Source organism: Parambassis ranga, chromosome 2 (assembly GCF_900634625.1).
Source record: "Parambassis ranga chromosome 2, fParRan2.1, whole genome shotgun sequence".
Classification (NCBI taxonomy): domain Eukaryota; kingdom Metazoa; phylum Chordata; class Actinopteri; family Ambassidae; genus Parambassis; species Parambassis ranga.
Genome location: NC_041023.1, coordinates 44,410,857 through 44,430,148, shown reverse-complemented (window position 1 = coordinate 44,430,148; position 19,292 = coordinate 44,410,857). Strand labels below are relative to the sequence as shown.

General features: G+C 41.3%; 2 protein-coding genes and 2 long non-coding RNA genes across 4 annotated transcripts in view; 3 read left to right on the top strand and 1 right to left on the bottom strand.

Annotated features, from left to right (window-relative positions):
• LOC114449940 (major histocompatibility complex class I-related gene protein-like) overlaps positions 1 to 19,292 on the bottom strand; it is a 212,787-nt gene that overhangs the window by 153,177 nt on the left and 40,318 nt on the right. The gene's annotated exons all lie outside the window — the stretch shown is intronic.
• LOC114452568 (uncharacterized) lies at positions 4,783 to 7,029 on the top strand. Its single transcript, XR_003672282.1, has 3 exons — positions 4,783 to 5,024; positions 5,145 to 6,885; positions 6,982 to 7,029. It is a non-coding gene; the product is annotated as an uncharacterized LOC114452568 (long non-coding RNA).
• Positions 7,092 to 12,294, top strand: LOC114452595 (uncharacterized). The gene is made up of 3 exons (XR_003672289.1): positions 7,092 to 9,015; positions 11,818 to 11,855; positions 12,268 to 12,294. It is a non-coding gene; the product is annotated as an uncharacterized LOC114452595 (long non-coding RNA).
• LOC114448765 (NACHT, LRR and PYD domains-containing protein 3-like) overlaps positions 12,332 to 19,292 on the top strand; it is a 71,565-nt gene continuing 64,604 nt past the window's right edge. The window contains exons 1-4 of the mRNA XM_028425926.1: positions 12,332 to 12,517; positions 14,119 to 14,165; positions 15,510 to 17,343; positions 17,569 to 17,742. Of these exons, the coding sequence (XP_028281727.1) occupies positions 15,515 to 17,343; positions 17,569 to 17,742 (2,003 nt within the window). The 5' untranslated portion in view covers positions 12,332 to 12,517; positions 14,119 to 14,165; positions 15,510 to 15,514. The remainder of the gene's footprint in view (positions 12,518 to 14,118; positions 14,166 to 15,509; positions 17,344 to 17,568; positions 17,743 to 19,292) is intronic.

Genomic DNA, 19,292 nt, shown 5'->3' with positions numbered 1-19,292 from the left:
GAAGTGTAACTACTGTGAGTGTTTTATCACATCTGAATGGCTGCTGCTGAGTTTCTGAGAGGTTTTATCAGCGAGCGGCTAACTGCTGCTGCTGCTGAAATATTGGGAGTGTTTGAACAAACTATCGTCCAGTACGAGGAAGAGAAGGATCGTCAGCGCAAACTGCTGGATCTCCTCCTGAAGCCTGAGATCAAGTTACACAGAACAGGTATGTAAACATGACAATGTCACGGAACAACAACGTCTCTGTTTGAAAAGAGTGCACATTCAGCACATAGTGTTTCTAACAGGAGGACACTGACTTCATGACTTGAAGCTAAGCTGGGTGAAGACGCTCGCACATTACCACTGTGTACGTCATCAGTTGTTAAGCTGAGCATGATCGATGTAGCCCAAGTTGATAATCGTTTTCATTTATTGCGGTTCATCCGTTCAAACGTGACCTGAACAACAACAATATGAGTTTTTGTTCACAACCAAAAGTTTAGCGGCGTCAACAGAGTTTTTTGGTGTCCGCGCATCTGCCTGATCAAAATACAGCAGCACTAAACCATCCAATACAGACAATAGCTGCTTAGAATGCGCGGACATTATTACATGTTGTTGTCATTATCGTCATGGTTTGTGTAGTTCACTGTTCAGGGCTCTAGACTAACTTTTTGCACTGGTTGCACCGGTGCGCCTAACCTTTTTTTCTTGGGTGCACCGGCACAAAAGTTAGGTGCACCGCATCACACATCACACAGCAGTTTGTTTTTTAATTGCTGTCCATATATTTTATGGATCAGGCCTTAACTTGACACCTATCCTAACGCAGAAGTTCTTTTCATCTTCTCTCATCATCTGCAGCTACATCTACTGTTTACCTGACGGCCTCGCAGGGCTGTAGCCAAAGTTTTAGAAATACTGAGGTCCAAAAATTGATCTCTAGTAAATATGAACGGGCTTAATAATAACATATCATCCTAAACTGACTTTGGACCTTGTTTAATGAACACAGGTAAATAAAAATAAATAAATACATGTACCGATAGTACTCATTCAAATTATGGACAAACCAGCCAACAGGTCTGCCTGTCAGAAATCCATGATGAAGATTCAAAGTTACAGCACTCTTCAGTTCCCTGTTTGCTTTCTCTCTGTATTTTCTGGCTGTCGCTCCTCACTTATCTATCTGGCAATGGGAATTAAAAATGATTAAAATCATATACACCTTTATTTATTTAATAGTTGTGATTGAGATATATATTTTGTTTTCTTCAACACATTTCTAACGCAGCTAGTATCTCTTCTCTCATCTTCCTCACCTCTTCCTCTCTGTCTCCTCTCTTTCTAAAGCTGAGCTGCAGCTGACGGACTTTTCATTCTGTTACAGTTTCAGCCATAGGCGTCGCTACCATTATATCAGAGGGGGACGTGTCCCCCCCACATTTTAAAACGGCCCGTTTGGACCCCCCCACATTTAGTGAGTAGGAAACTCCACCTAATGCTGTTTCGATTGCTCGTGAAAAAACTCAGTTCCACTTGGTTCATAAGAGAATAACCTCACCGCTGAAATCCACTCCATGTGTTCCTGGTTACCACAGCGCTGCAATACCGTTACTATAGTAACGGAGCTAACAAAGCCAGTGGCTTTCTTCGAGCGAGCGTTAAACACCGTAAAGAGAACCGTCGGTGCTGGTCGAAGCTGGAGGAGGTGACGTCAGTGTCATCCCACAAAGTCCAGCTCATGCTGAAGCCTGACTGTTTGTCACATGGCCCCAGGTGACATTAGGTTGATGTTAAATCAACTTAGAAACGTTGGGAGGAAGCTGCTGTTTACTTTCAGTTACAGTAGACGGTTTTATTTGTCTGACGACATGTTGTTGCCTTTTCTGCTCCCTCCCCACACACAATGGACATGAGGAGATTCCCAACAGAGACACGGAGAGTTACAGTTGTTTTCAGCATTAACCCATATTGTAATAAGGCAGGTTAGCTCCTGTTAGCCTGCTAGCTTCAGCCTCGCCTATAGCCAGTGCACATAGCCACCTGCTCCTATTCTTATCAGCAAGAATAAAATACATGTGATGGACCGTCAGGACACAGTGGAGCATTATATGAACAGGGAAACACTGATGTAGCAGATGAGGCAGTGCATCATTATAAACACATCCACAAGGTTTGTTGTGAATTGAGCAGTTTTATAAGCAAATAAAGATAAAGACTTTTTGTAAGTTAGTATTTTTAGTGTTTCAGTATTATCTGCATTAAGCAGTTTGGTTCATTTTTCTATGGGATTTGCCAGTTTTTTGTCTCTGTTTGACAAAACTGTTGTTTCACTTGGAATTAGTTTCTGTTTGTCACAGAGTTTTTGTTGAATCTGTCTCTGAAATAGTCATTAAGTGTTTACTTCTGTAGGTAAAATAGTTTAACAACCTGTTAAAATCCACAGGAAATCGCAACTACTTCATATTATTATATTATATTTCATAATATACTGATGTACTTTTTTTCACCACCCACCCACAGAAGGTGTCCCCCCCACATTTTTAATGCTTCCTACGCCACTGGTTTCAGCTGTATGCAGACATCATACTGGCAGACAATGCTCTACTATAGCAGGATAATAACAATACTGTTTAAATGGGCGTTGGTCATGTAACCATGTACTATAACTCCTTAAACCAGCTGACTGCTGTCAGTCAGTGACTCAGCCTTCATGGATGAACCTCACAGGTCAGATAACACTGTCCGTCAGACCTGCTGTTCTGTTATAATGCTACGAGCACGTCACGCCCCCTCCCTGAACATGACCGGCTCGTTATCATCCGTCATTCAGGTCAACAGCAAATTAGCAAAACCCGCATAGTAGCAACAAATCCTGCTCCTCCGCTGCATGTTCACTTAAACTGCGGTTTCTGCAGCGACACGTCTTTAATACCTGTCTGTCTGTGTGTGTGCGCGCTGCAGTGAGAGGGCCGTATGAGTTCTGCACACACGTTTTAAAAAGTCCGGGCCGAAACGAACTTTGTTCATATCTCTCTGTTCTCGTGGAGTATGGAACAAGCTTTATCACACAGCATCAGCTCTGCGCAGCATATGTCCGCGTTCTTCTCTGAATGTTCGGTCTCAGCTGACCGCAGCAGACACGATTTCAAAGACACACACACGGAGGTCCCGCCCTTCACCGTCTCTGATTGGTTTAGACCACAATATGGGCCCGATGTGTGTCTGTTGCTGGAGACTTTTGAGAGTCGCGGAGAACGTATCTCCCTCTTACAGCTGGTCGTACCAGTGCGACCTCTGATATTTTTTGGTTGCACTTTTGAGAAATTAGGTCGCACGTGCGCCCAAAATGGTCGCACTCTAGAGCCCTGCTGTTGATTTGTGGTTTAACCTACATGTTTAAAAAGTAAACAGTACAGCACTGATATGATCCATTACATGTTGGCTGGTAGATGAATTCCACGCAGTGCCGTGGTGCACACCTCCACAGACCACAGCCAGGTTAAGCTTAACATCCACAGAAGATTTGTGGCTCCTGTCTACCAATGACAGACAGGAGCCACAAATGTTCATTTTCAAGTCGTTCAAACACTGAGAATAAGGAAAACATGTATTGTACAAATGTAGGAAATTACATGATTAAAACACATGTTTTCACGGCAGTAACTTTTATGTCTGGAAAAAACTAACATGATGTGACAGTAAAGGTGTTCATTTTTCACTTCAGCACTCTGAAGGGTTAATGAGAGCTGCTGTGGACTGTAGATGTGGAGTTTGATTAAAAGCAGCCACAGTCAGTCACAACTTCTGAATAAATACCTAAATAAAGGCCCTAATATTATTAGGTTTAGGTGTATCATTAGTTTTAGTATAAGAAGGTGCTGAACTGTTCAGAGGCTTGAAGCAGCTTGTAGGAGCAGCTAAACATCTTCAAGGAACTCTTAACAAGTCCAGTTGTCCTGCTTCAAGCTTTTCAAAGGAAATGACCTGGATGAATCACTGAGGTTCCGTTTTTGACAAATGAGCTACTGTCATGGAGATCACATAAACTCTCTGTTTTCTTCTGACCCTTGACCTGCAGATCTCCCTCAACAACACAGTTGTCAAGTGGAGGATGTTCTGGCTGACCAGCAGCTCTGTAACCAGAAGAAGAACTCCATTCTGGAGCAGGAGGAACCAGAACCTCCACAGGTTAAAGAGGAACAGCAGGAAGTCTGCACCAGTCATGAAGGAGAGCAGCATGTACTGAAAGAGCAGACTGATCCCTCTATAGTGACTGCTGCTTATGATGGACCAGAACCAAACCATGACATGGTTCTCTCTCACAACGCTCCTCAAGGTAAAACGTCTCTAAAATGTCAAACTTGATGAAAATCCTTTAAATATCAGGCTAAAGTGTTTTTTTCTTTGTCAGAACCTGAATGTTTATGATATTTTCTGTTTGTTAGTATTTTAATGTTGCATTAACTCATTTGGTTGTTCCAGGTTTTAGATGTTTCCATCATCGCATTAGTCTTAGACTCAGGAATGCTGTGACCAGGTTATTATTTTCAATATAACAACTCACTCCCAAATACAGTAAATAAACGGTCTCATAAACAGACTCAAAATCAAGTCACAAACTAAGGGAGAGTCCAGCCACTGTAACGCCGTGATCAATACTGGGATTAATTTTTATCGCCACCTTTTGGACAGACACTCTCTGTGCGCTGTGTTTCTCCTTCCAGGAGCTGTTTGCCGGCTGCTCATCTAAACTGTCCATCGTCGTTGTACTTCCTCCTTCTGTCTGTGTGTTCTGCACCTGAAGAAGCTCTTGCACTTCTCCACATTCATCACGCCCACTAAATTTCGACCAATCACAGAATTGTTCTCACACACCACAGAGAAAAAGTTCTGCCTGGGCCATGTGTCAGAGAGCGCTGCAGAACAGGCGCTCCAGGAGAAAAATGGCGTCATTTTGTAGGCGGAGCACCGGCAGCGAGGAGCGAGTTCTCTGTTCTCGTGGAGTATGGATCCAGCTTAAAGCCTGTTTCCCTGTGTGCATTCACTATTCTTATGTCAACTTGTTTGCACTGTGGAGCCTGCAATTGTTTTGAACTAGATTGTATTTTCTGATCGTCACATGCTGTGTTTTATTGTGTCCTTTAATCCTCCAGATCTCTCTCAACAACACAATTATAAGGAGGAAGAGCAGATTATAGCTGACCAGCAGCTCTGTAACCAGGAGAGGAACTGCAGTCTGGCCTGGGAGGAACCAGAACCCCCACAGGTTAAAGAGGAACAGCAGGTTTTCTGCAGCAATCAGGAGGAAGAACAGCATGTACTGAATGAGGAGACTGAGCCCTCTATAGTGACTGAAAGTAACTATATTGAACCAGAAACAAGCCGTGGCATGCTTCTGTCTCAAAAGTCTCCTCCAGGAAAAAAATCTCTAAAATATGAACATTGTGTAAAATCTTTTTCCAAAAAAACATTTTCTTGCAAAACATGTGGGAAATGTTTTAGGAAAGTTGGTTATTTAAGTGACCACATAAGAACTCACACAGGTGAGAAGCCATTTTCTTGCGAAACCTGTGGGAAATGTTTTAGTTGAAGCAATAGTTTAGCTGTCCACATTAGAAGCCAGACATGAAGTCCTGCTCTTGTTGTTAGATTTTTAAAAAGCGGTCAGTGAAAATGCAGCATGTATCCTCTCCACTTGTTACATGTGACATGTAGATTTTTTACCTTGATATATGATTTTGTTTTTCCTTGTATTAAGCTGCTCAGGAAAGACCTTGAGTATTCCTTCAGAGACTTCTGTCTGTGTATGTGACTGCTCCTTGCAGGAAAAAAAGCATGTGACTTACAGTTGTTTTCTTGGGTTTTTAATTTTAACAGTAATGAGTAATGGTTGTAACAGCACAACATAGACCCTGATATGAACTCAGTGTAACAGGTACTACATCTTGAGGTGGTACAAGTGTGCAAAGTAGTGCAAGATGGAAAGTAAACAGTGCAAATAGTCATCAGGTGGATCATGATTGGAGCAGCTACAGTGACTATACTAAAGTGACAGTGCAGAGCAGTATGATTAATTAAGCTTGTCCCATTTTGGGGACAGCAGTGGCGCAGTGGTATAGCAGGGTTGTCCAATAACCAGAAGGTTGTATGACACTGCTTGGCAGCAGCCTTAAAGAATTTCCCTCTGGGATTACTAAAGTATCTAAAAAAAAAAAAAATACTCCACCAGAACCAAGAACTTTTTTCTTGCTCACGAGGTGGTAAAAACAAGAACAACGTTCCTTTCAGCATCAGAGTTTTTACACTCCATGAGAAGTGTGTGTGCCAAGCTCCTCATACGGCCCTCCCCCTGCAGCGCACGTCACACACAAAGTTTGACAATGCAATTGTATTGCAAATCGTGATTTTCTGGCCTAACAAGCCGATATTGCTCAGGAAGTGGCTGTTTAAGCACTCATAGCAAGATAATAGGTAGAAGATTAGGTATAGCTGACTATTGTTTGACCTCTGGTATGTGTGAATTCAATTCTGTGAACGTGTGGATGACTGTCTGGAATAATATATCCCATCTCCCAGTGTTTAATGTGTGTGTCGAGCCACTGTAATGCCATGATCAGTACTGGAATTAATTTCTTAATATGCCGGCATCGCCACCTTTGGCAATCTTCCAGGAGTTGTTTGCCAGCTACTCATCAAAACTGTCCATCGTCATCGTACTTCCTCCCCAGCTGTTCACCACAACCATCAGCATTAGACGACGGCGCAGAGGGAGCAGCCCCACCAGCAGTTTCAGCACTGGACAGCGTCACCGGGATACAGTGGGTCAACGATTTCAGCACCGGACAGCGACAGAACAGGCCTCAGTGACAGGAGACTGTGAAGCCAGCAGCCGCTGTAAGTCTGGTTTCAACATATTAATGTGGCACAGCCTGCTTTTCTGCCTATGGTCCGTGTGGCAACTGTGTAATTATGGTCATTTACTTTTTCTAGGACCATGTAAGTGCCAGTGTAACAAGCCTGCAGAACTGACCCTGGATACATGCTTGTACATAAAGTCTGCACTATATGCTTGAAAGGGAGTGGAAGGAAGTAGAACTGATCTGATTCCACCCCGTCTCCATCATTCATAGAACATAACCAGTATAGCTGCTTCCTGTCATACTGTAAGCACATACATAACAACACCACAGGATGAATATATGCACAGAAACATAGAATCACACAATATACTACAATCATCCATAATTTAATATAAATGATTATTAGTATTAACCCTTTGACCATCAGTACTTTATAGTTGCCATAACCTCTCAGACTGTTAGACTTCTCTCTCAGAGTGAAGAGTTTCTGGATGTTACCATGTAAGAAGTTACTATATGCTTTAAACAGGATCTGTGCTGTGCAGAATGTAACAAGAAGGACCCCTGGTGGACACCACAAGCAATGTTAAGACACCTTGAAGAAAACTCTGGCATCTCCACATATTGTACTCTATCAGTTAAATCACGTAGATCTTTTCAGTCTAAATCCATGTTGGCATTTCATTTAATAACTGATGTTTTTCAATAAATGTTTCTAAGCGATCATTAAATAGTGTTTCAAGGACTTTAGAGAAGTGAGGCAGGCAGCAGTGAGGTTGGTCTGTAGTTTGTGAAGTTGTGTTTGTTTCCTTTTTTGAACAGTGCTATAACTTTAGCAATGTTCATGTTCTTTGGAACACAGCCGCTTTGAAGTGACAGGTTACAGATGTGTGTTAAGGCTGCTGTCATATTATTAATCACCTATTTTACTAATATATACATATCAATAGCAGGACAGTCAGATATGATTGTAATATCTGTTCATGTTGTTCATGTTATCTGAATTCAAAGGGCACTTGTTGTGAGACAGCCCATGCTAGAATCAGAAAGATGGGAAAAAAACATTGATCTTTTCTTATGCTATATTTCTTCTTCCTCTCACGTCCTGTCTGAGACAGATGCAGCTGCTACCAAGAGGTGGCTGACACTGGGTAAAGCATCAATATGATGTAGGTCTCATCAAAGCTGTTGAATCTGTTGTCATCCCTCCTAAGTCTGATCATAGACCTTGCCAACAGCAGTATCCATTGAAACAGGACCCCTCTGCTCTTATTTATGCTACCATGACATGACAAAGTCACACATTTTGAGCCCTTCAGCTAGCTTTACAGGCTACTCCCACCCCTGGACTGCCTGACCTGACTAGACTATTCAGACTGTAGGTGAAAAGAGTGAATACATGACTTCTGTTCTTTGACACTGTGGAAACAAGACCTGTTGTTTACTTATCTGCTCAGTCAACCAAACCGATTGCTGTAACAGAATCTTGTAAATGACAAATGAAGTTTATCACCACTTAAACTGATTCTCATGCTTGTGGTGTTCATGACTTTGGGGCCCTGTTGAAACACAGGCGTGTTCTAACATCTTTTTTTTTTTTTGCAGTGACACTAACCACACTGATGACATGATGGAAATTTACAAGCAGATGCAGCTGCGAAAGTTGCAGCCAGCACACCACAATGCCCTGTTTAAGTCTGTGTCCTTGCTAACTATGTAGACTCTGTTCTTTCTACACTCTGAGCTGTACAATCTTTTGACTCTCCACAGGAAAAACAAACATCATCTCTGGTGGTCATATGGCTCCACTTTGAGGGATGAGGTTTGGTATGGTCTTGACAGCAAACCCTTTCTTCATGAATTCAATTCAATTTTATGTATACAGCACTCAGAATTGTCTCTAGGTCAAAGCCTGACCCCAAGCTAAGTACTTGAAGGCAAACTTAACAGGAAGAACCTTAGTTTCCTCTAGTGACACTGTGATGCAGCAGAGGCCAAATGAAGATGAGCTGCTCAAAACTCCCATCAGCCCCTGCTGCCCTCAGATAAGATGTTGAGTGCTGTGAAGGAGGAGCTTCAGATGAGACGTTAACATTTCTGTAAATGCACAAGAATCAACCTGAGGGCTATTTTTCATCTGCGGTCGCTGGACATATGTTAAAAGGTAAACACTAAAACAAATTTTATTTATTTATATTTCTGTGTTTTTGTGTGATTGTGTTTCGTAAAGTTACTTCTGCATTGTAGTTTTACATTACACATGTCAACATATTTCATAACAACATCTTAAGGATACCTTAAAATTGAGGTCTAAATCCTCTGAGAAACGTTATAGCTAAGAAAATAGGTCAAGGCACCTGGACTCAAACAGATCTGTAGACATTTCACTGCTCCCCATCCACCTTCACTCATGGTGCAAATCCCCTATTCAGGGACTGACATCAGTTTCCTCATACTTGAGTAGTGCTTACTTAACATAACTCATACTTTTTATGTAATCTGAACTGATATTTTATAGTACACCAAACTAATTACTTTGACGTAACTATACTGAGTTCCATCATGGCATGAGTAGTCTAAACGCAGCTTTTTCAGCTTTACTGACTTAAAATTAATGATGTACTTTACTTAGACTTTTTGAGGCAATCGGTTTCCAAACTTTTTTAAGTAATGTCAATTACTTATTACACTTTACAGTGTGTGAATGTATGGGGTTAGATGAATTGTGTCCAGTTAGTGTTGTATATAAGTCAAGTTTATTTATAAAGCACATTTAAAAACAACTTTGGTTGATCAGAGTGCTGTACACAGGAGTAGGTCATGTATCAATAAAATCAAAGTAAAATAATAAAAGTACAGTAAACAAGATCAAACATGCATAAAATAGTGATAAAAGCCAAGGTGAGCTGCCTATTTAGTGTTAAAAGCCAAGGAAAACAAATGTGTTTTGAGTCTGCTTTTAAACTCTTCTACAGATCGAGCAGATCTGACTTGAAGAGGCAGACTGTTCCACAGACGTGGGGACATATCTGTGTTGTGGGGATAGCTACGTTCAAAACAGAAATACCATGGAGGAGTTGTTGTGATTAATGAAGCAAAAGCAACGACATAGGAGAGTTTTTAGAATAACCGATGTCAATGGTGAAAATGTGAATGAGGAAGTAACAACTAAACTGAACTCTGACTAAAAGCTCTTCCTCTTTTTTTTCTTTGTTGGTGTTCCTTTAAACTTTAATAACATTTATTTAATAATATAAAACAGAGATAACAACATGAGTGTAAATTCTGTTTGTGCAGAAAATCTTAATTTGTTTTAGAACAGTTGTGTTTTTAATTTTGAAATGATTTATTTATAATTGTATTAATATTTTCTGCTTTTGCGTGTGTGTGTGTGTGTTAACTGAGCTGCTTACAGTCACATGTTTGTATCAGGTTCCCTGTTTTATGGTTTTTGCTGCAAAAATTCCAGTTAAATTACACATTATATGAGTCTGCCTTTGAGTTAAATGTTTTCTTTTTTTTTTTTTTTTATGAACATGCACAAACATGAATCCCCCTCCCCCCCCCATCCACGGTCCTCCTGTACAGATATGCATAAAATACATACAGTGTATCTAGAAGAAATACAGATCATAAATCCACAATATTAGATTAAGATTAAGATTAAGAAATCTTCAGTCTGTAAACAGAGAAACTGTCACTGCTGATGGAGGCCTTTACACAGCCTGAACTATCTGATGGCTTCACTGCAGCGCCACCTGCTGGCAGAGCATCATCACAGCAGGGACACACAGTGACATAAAAGCTGTTTTTATGTTAAAGTTCTTTACACGTGATGAACACAATAAATGAAATAAATATATATAACAAAAATACATCACAATTAATTAATTATATTCAAAATAATTTTTTAATTGCATAAATATAATAGTTTAAATGAGGTTGATTTTCCTATTGTGAGCCCTTCTGGGTACAAACTGCATCATTACAGACAAGAATGAATGAATGAAAGTGGCTTTTACTGTGCTGCTGCTAATTGGATGGCCACACATTGCATTGCTCACGAGCAGGGTTATTCCTGAAGGAAGCTTTACTGAAAAAAAGTGAACTCACTGAGCAACACAAACCATCTAAGTAAATTCAACACGACACTGTTGAATCACCAATCTGATACCTATACCTGACACTAGGTGGCAGCACTTGACTGTGTAACATGCACAGTTCTTCTTTGATGACCCTCCAAAAAGTGAACTTGGTGAGTTGTTGGATCAAATAAATGTAATTATGTTTACATATTTTCGTGTTTGGTTTAAAATGTATTCTTGTTAAAGTAACCTTTGTTGGTTTGTGTTGCTTTAACAAGTAGCACAAAAAAGTGAATTAAATTGGACATAATTACAGTTATTGGATCCAACAACTCACTGACTTCACTTTTTTTAGTGCCTTCCAAATGAGCTTGTTGAGTCTGTTGGTGTCGGCCGTCTTCATCCTGCTGCCCCAGCACAAAACATCTGCAGCATGGTCTGGCAGATGTTTAAGGACCTGAGTCTCCCTTAGGAGATACAGGTGACTGTCCTTTTTTATATATTGCATCTGTGTTTGTGGACCAGTCCATTTTGCGGTCAATGTGGACACCCAGATACCTGTAGCTGTCCACCCTGAAAATTGAAGCTGCTGCTATTTCAAAGTTTAAATATGTGTTTGTGTTTATCTTGAAGTCTGAATTAAAACATTCAAAAAACATAAAGAGACGAAAGATAAGAAAGTTACTTGTAGTGTCCTTTTAGAATCACAACAGGCTGTAGAAGTGTTCTGTAACTGATTGATCTTTATTGTTGTTTAAAACTGAAACTCAGAACAAACGTCTGTTCTACAATCATTCCCTCTCTGAATGCCACTTGCGGCTAGTTCAAACTTTGAAGGTCTGGTGAGTCTGTCACTGATGGTGTCTCCTTCTCTGTTTCAGTTAAAGACACAGCTGGACTGATGTCAAAGAGTCCAAAGGTCAGCACCAGTTCCTCTTGAACACACCATAAACCAGCTGATAGATTGATGATCTTTATTCTTTGATTGATCCCAAACTGGGAAATGTCAGGCACTCAGCCTTCTATACACCCTCTGTAAAGGTAAAGATATAACATATATACAAAACGTATAAGGTTTGCAGTTAGTATCAGCGCAGAATGTATCTGACACACACACACAAGGAGCTGTGGCTTCATGGCTGATGAACAGCACAGACTCTTCAGAGTTAGCTGCTGTTCAGGTTAGACCAGTCATCATGAGAACAGGTTAAAAGTTGTTACTGCAGAAATGGGAGATTGGTCTGATGAAGCCCATCAGTCCTCACAGGACAGAGGGCAGGGGTTCCTGAACGCACCACATAGGTGATCATCTTTCTCTGCTCTCCTCTCAGAAATGCACTTTGTGGATGAACACAGAGCCGACCTGATCCAGAGAATCAGCAACATCGACCCCATCCTGGACCAGCTCTTGGGCTCAGTCATCCAGCAGGAAGCATATGATCAGATCAGAGCTCAGCCCACCAACCAGGACAAGGTCAGGGAGCTCTACACGTTCCTGCAAGCTGGAACAGAGGCCAAAGACAAATTCTACCACATCCTTCAGACGCACGAGCAGCTGCTCATTGATGAACTCAATAAGAAGTAAGCTCTGTGAGGACACCCAGGCCTGAACACCAGTGTCATCATGAGGGAACAATATATATTTCTATATGTTACTCGTGTTACCTTTACTTTTCCACATAAAGAAAAGAGACCCGGCCTGTATAGGCCAAAATAGGGTTACAATAATATTCTCATAGCAAAATATGTCTTTACATATAGATAAGGACATATAAACACATGTATACACAACCATGTACCATGTAAAACATGGTCTCTCAATGATCATTATAATTATTCTCATTATCAACTTAACTGATTATAAATATCAACATTAACATGAGACAATTTGGCTGGACCATTACTGTTCCATACTAGAACTACTCATCTCCCATTTTCTTCTTTTTTTTAAACCACTCACTCTCAAAAAAACAGAGGAAAATGTATTTTAACATCATAATATGAACAATATTTTTAAGCACAACACATGAACTGAACGCCTCCTTACTCCATATTATCATTAGCAAATGCACAATTTACCTCCACTTAAAACTAGTATCAATGTTCTTACTCACCAGATGTCACTCAAACATCAAATACACGCAGATCACACGGCTCTCGACAATCCAGGTTCAGCTGTTGAAGAAACAGGGACACGGGAGTTCAGCAATGCATAATATCACTTTGGTGCTTAGCAAAGGCACATGTGGCTACCAGCCCAAGCTAGCGCCATAGCGACTACTAAGATGGTTTTAATCAGAAATACTATGAATGTCCTGTTTTCTCACTAATAAGGTTATCCCAATAAAACATGTGCACGATGTTATTTTGGAAAATGGAGGCAAGGAAATTATTGTACTCCTTGCCAGAGCATCTTGTGTCTCTCCAAGACTTCAAGCCATACTATTTGTTTATTAACTGCAGTTTTGACCTTTTGACTATTTTTGGATAACTCTTTGTCTAGCCCTAGTGTATGCCTAAAGCTTAGAAAACTGGGTTCGGCCTTTTGTTTCACTGAACCAGTTTTGCTCTTTGTCCATCCATCCACTTTCGACCGCTTACTTATTAATTAATACTCAGCTGTAAGAACCACTGAATTATCCCACAAACAAATGTTCCTGAAACAATCCACATGTGAAGCTTCAAAGGAGGCAACAACACAATGGTCGAAGGAGGAGTTATTTCAGTCAGAAACAGAGAGCAGTGAGCAGCTTCACTGAGTGAAACGCTACAATATTATCAATGTAAAAACTACACACATGAATGAGTGAATGTTTTTATTTGAACTGTCTGAAAACTCTTCCATCCATGACACATGTGAACCAGGGTTGTGTTTGCATATATAGTGAAAGAAACAGTCAGAGACAGTGTGGCTTGTTTGCTGCTTTGGATAAATGCACAATGCTGAGATCAAACCTACACTGTTGCTGCATGAAGAGGATTTTACAAGTAAAGCACTGACAGAGAGCAATATTTCACATAATGGAGGACATGAATAAACACAGAGCAGATCAGGAGAGACTCTTCTGGAGTTGACACAGATGAGTCTGTTTGTGTGTCTCTGAGAAACTGAGGAACTGTGCTTCACACAGTTTGGACTCATGTTGGACAGAAAATCATTCTGACTGTGTTTCCTCCTGCAGGGTGGACCATGGTGGAGAGCAGAGGTTAAAACCTGATGTGAGGAAGGGTAAGTTTGACTTAGTCTTTCCTCATTTTATTGTGCATGAGTCAGTGTTTTATCAGTCCATCAGAAGTCCTGTCTTTAATGGACATTTGTCTCTTGTATTCAGTCACAGTTTCATTGCATACTTACTGGATCCTTATTGTTCTAACCCACATATGCAACAAGAAAAAGGCTTTTGTCCATCAAACGTCAGGATGTGATGTCATTGGAGTGAATATGGACTGTGACCTGCTAGCATGTCCCAGGTGTCTTTTTAGTCTCATGTCCTCCTCACTTCCACTCTCACATGAGCCAGATGATTTGTGTGTCTTTAGTCTGTGTCTGAGTACCTGTTGTGTTGATGTGTTTGTGTAGCTGGTGTCCATCTTGCTTTTGGATCAGTCATTGTCATTTGTAAATAGCTCTGTATATATTGTCCTGTGTAGCTGCAGCTTGTAGGAGGGAGAAGCCCTTTTTCTTTGTTTTCATGTTCTCCTGTTTTGGGTCAGGAGTTTTAGGTTCTAGCTTTGTTGTGTTTTTCTTTTGTTAGGGAACTTTAGTGTGTTTTAGTGTCTTTTTGTTTGTTGTTTTTGGCACTGCTTACCTCTGAGTTCATGAACTACAGCCTAACACTGAATCCAGCTTATCTGATTAGGCGGGGCATCGATAGTGGTGTGTGCCACTAAAGCAGACGAGGCATACCAAATGCCACTTTGAGATCTCACTGTCTCTCCTTTAAAATGTGCTCAAGTATTGAAAGTAAAAGTACAAGTATGTTTTAATATGTTATGTAGGTAATAAAGAAAGCAGTTGAAAATGTTGCATCATAAGTCTGAAAGACAAAGCAAGTGATCAGAGCACCTTAAACTCTGTGTTTAACTCTTTCCACTTTTTCACTTCCCTAGACACACACATGCTTATAACTAACAATGACATAACAAACCAACAGCCCCTTTATAGAATCATTTACTTTATCTAGAGACAAAGTTTTGCTGGTTTTCACACGTTTGTTTTTATAAATACCAACATGCCACTGTCAGGTCTGTTTTGCTGTTTCAATGCTCGCACTGCAGGGGGCACCAACCTGTCATGAAAGGAAGAGTGAGACTGAGGAACCTGATTCACACTGATGAGATGTTCTGATTGTAGCTTTAACACGTTCCCATTAGAACACGGCTCTGGCGCTGATGGGTGTCGAAGAGTGTGGCACTTTTGTGTCCCCCATCTTGAATCACCTGCAGCAGAGACGTGTTTTGGGCAATGATGAATCTGTATTGCTTTGTAGGAACAGACTGGACTGCCTCTACAAGTTGATGCTCAGTGCCTGTATGTGTACACACACTAACCTACTCACTGTGTTTGACACAGATGGGATGGTTCCAGTACCGGAGCCACACCACATCACATATTACCAACAGAAACTCCAATCACACTTCCAGGACAGGTTTCTGTGTGCACGAGAAGGCTCAGCAATACAAAAAAAGCGTCTGGTTGATATCTACACAAAGCTATACATCACAGCCAGCCCTGACAACACACAGCATGAGGTCCAACAGATCCAGAAAGCCTCGAGGCCCAGAGACACTGAGAAATCTGTCACACCTGGAGACATGTTCCAACATCCTTCTGGAGAATACAGACCCATAAAAACAGTGCTGACCAATGGAATCGCGGGAATTGGAAAGACCTTCCTGGTGCAAAAGTTTATGCTGGACTGGGCTGAAGGAAAAGCCAATCAAGATGTGCATCTCATTTTCCCCTTCTACTTCCGTCATCTGAATCCACGGATGGGAAAACAGTTCAGTTTGGCAAACCTCATTCATGAATGTATCCCAGAGACTGTGGACATCAAAGAGGAGGCTCTTAATTACATCTTTACTGCTCTGCAGTCATCAGGAAACAGCAACTACGACAAGAGCGAATTCAAGCTTCTCTTTGTGTTTGATGGACTGGACGAGAGCCGTCTTCATCTGGACCTTCATGTTGATGATAGTGACTCTGTTGATGTAACTAAGTCCACCACCACCGATATCTTGGTGAAAAACCTCATCAATGGAAAACTGCTGCGCTCTGCTCGCATATGGATAACCACAAGACCTGCAGCAGCCAATCAGATCCCTACTGACTTTGTGGACGTGGTGACAGAGGTCAGAGGGTTCACTGACCCACAGAAGGAGGAGTACTTCAGGAAGAGATTCAGAGAGGAGGAGCAGGCCAGCAGGATCATCTCCCACATCAAGACATCACGAAGCGTCCACAACATGTGCCACATCCCAGTCTTTTGCTGGATCACTGCTGGAGTTCTGGAGGACATGTTGAAAACCAGAGAGGGAGGAGAGCTGCCCAAGACCCTGACTGAGATGTATATCCGCTTCCTGGTGGTTCAGACCAAAGTGAAGAAGGTAAAGTATGATGGAGGAGCTAAGGCAGATTCACACTGGAGCCCAGAGAGCAGGGAGATGATCCAGGCTCTGGGAAAACTGGCTTTTGATCAGCTGCAGAAAGGAAACCTGATCTTCTATGAATCAGACCTGACAGAGTGTGGCATCGATAAAGCAGCCCCAGTGAAATCAGGAGTGTTCACACAGATCTTCACAGAGGAAGACAATGTCTTCTGCTTCATCCACCTGAGTGTTCAGGAGTTTCTGGCTGCTCTTCATGTCCGTTTGACCTTCATCAACTCTGCTGTGAACCTGCTGAAACAATCTTGGTGGTCTAAAGTCATTAGACACAAATCTAAACTAAGACACCTCCACCGGAGTGCTGTGGACAAGTCCTTAAAGAGTCAAAATGGACACCTGGACTTGTTCCTCCGCTTCCTACTGGGTCTTTCACTGCAGACCAATCAGACTCACCTACAAGGCCTGCTGACACAGACAGGAAGTAGCTCACAGACCAATCAGAAAACAGTCCAGTACATCAAGAAGAAGATCAGTAAGAATGTGTCTGCAGAGAGAAGCATCAATCTGTTCCACTGTCTGAATGAACTGAATGATCGTTCTCTAGTGGAGGAGATCCAACAGTCCCTGAGATCAGGACGTCTCTCCACAGATGAACTGTCTCCTGCTCAGTGGTCAGCTCTGGTCTTCATCTTACTGTCATCAGAAGAAGATCTGGAGGTGTTTGACCTGAAGAAATACTCTGCTTCAGAGGAGGCTCTTCTGAGGCTGCTGCCAGTGGTCAAAGCCTCCAACAAAGTTCTGTAGGTGGATTTATGAAACATTTCAAACATGATTCATGTTGTTGAGTGGTTAAATACACACATAGATTCACAATTAAATATTTATTTCTATCTATAGGACACATTTAAATATTTTCTATAGTTGTGGCTGTCAGGTTCACATTACTATTTTGTCATTGTCCATTTTGCAGTCACAGTTACTATAAATGTCAGTGTTGTAAAATGTGGACTTTTCTTTTCTGTCAGGCTGAGCAGCTGTAACCTCTCAGAGAGAAGCTGTGAAGCTCTGTCCTCAGTCCTCACCTCCCAGTCCTCTAGTCTGAGAGAACTGGACCTCAGTGACAACAACCTGTGGGACTCAGGAGTGAAGCAGTTAGCTGCTGGGTTGGAGACGCCACAGTGTGGATTGGAAGCTCTCAGGTCTGGATACAGCTGGTTGTTAAACATTTAAATTCAGCCCCAGATTCAAAGTATACAGCATTTATAAATCCTTCATGCCTTTTGTTTTCACATTTGTTTTGTAACTCTAGGTTGTCGAGCTGTCTGATCACAGAGGAAGGTTGTGCTTCTCTGGCCTCAGCTCTGACCTCCAACCCCTCCCACCTGAGAGAGCTGGACCTGAGCTACAATCTAATGGGTCCAGGAGACTCAGGAGTGAAGCTGCTGTCGGACATTCAGGATAGTCCAAACTATAGACTGGACACTCTCAGGTATGCACAAATATAAGTGTGTAATATGTTTACAGTAAAAATCACTCCACTGATCTTTAATTTTTCTCCATCATGAAGCTATAAAATTAAGATTTCAGACATGTAAATGACACAAAACCTACTGAACCTGGTGGATCCACTCATTGTGTGTCTCTGACAAACTGAGGAACTGTGCTTCATGTTGATCAGCAGTTTGGACTCATGTTGGATAGAAAATCATTCTGTGTTTCTTCCTGCAGGGTGGACCATGGTGGAGAGCTGAGGTTAAAACCTGGTCTGAGGAAATGTAAGTTTGACTCAGTCTTTCCTCATTTTATTGTGCATGAGTCAGTGTTTTATCAGTCCATCAGAAGTCCTGTCTTTAGTGGACATTTGTCTCTTGTATTCAGTCACAGTGTCATTGCGCACTTACTTATTGTTGTAACGTCTGGATGTGATGTCATTGGAGTGAATATGGACTGACTGTGACCTGCTAGCATGTCCCAAGTGTCTTCTTACTCTCATGTCCTCCTCACTTCCTCTCTTACATGAGCCAGATGATTTGTGTCTCAGTAATTTGCATGTTTTTGTGTAAATGACTAAAAGCCTAATCTGTCACTTCTCAAAAATTATCAGTAGATTTAAAAGGCAAACAACGCTGATAAAGTGCACTTAGTATTAGTTTTAAAATATTTAAATAACAGTTACTGAACAAAATATCAATTAGAAAAAGCCAAGCAAAATTTACTCAAATTTTAGAAGTAGAAAAAGTAGACTCTAAACTCTAAAAATTTTATATGAAGTAGAAGCCATTTCCTGTATTCTGATTTCATTCTGATGCACTTTTTGTTAAATTAGTGTAACTTCTCTTTACAATCATATAGCAACCGATTAGTTCGTCAGTTTCTCATTAAAATGAAGAATATGAATCATCTGTAGCTATAAAACACTAAAAACATCAGCCAATCCTCCGGGACGACCCTGCGCGGAGTATTGGCTGGTTATCACTCTCTTCCTGCTCTGCGCGCACCAGGGAGGTACGTGCATGATGGCCGAAGTCACAGGTAATGTGCGTCCATGTGATTGGGAGGCGTGGCTTCGGGGTGAGCCCAGAGAGAAAGGGGCGTGTGTTTACTTTCAAAATCTGGCTCTCACTGAGTTTTCAATATCTCCTACCCTACCTTTAACTCAATAACTATTTCTGATATATTCAATAATAACTTTAAGCAATGATGACAAATACAAAACAAACTGAAAATTAAACCGTTTTGTCAACCTAAT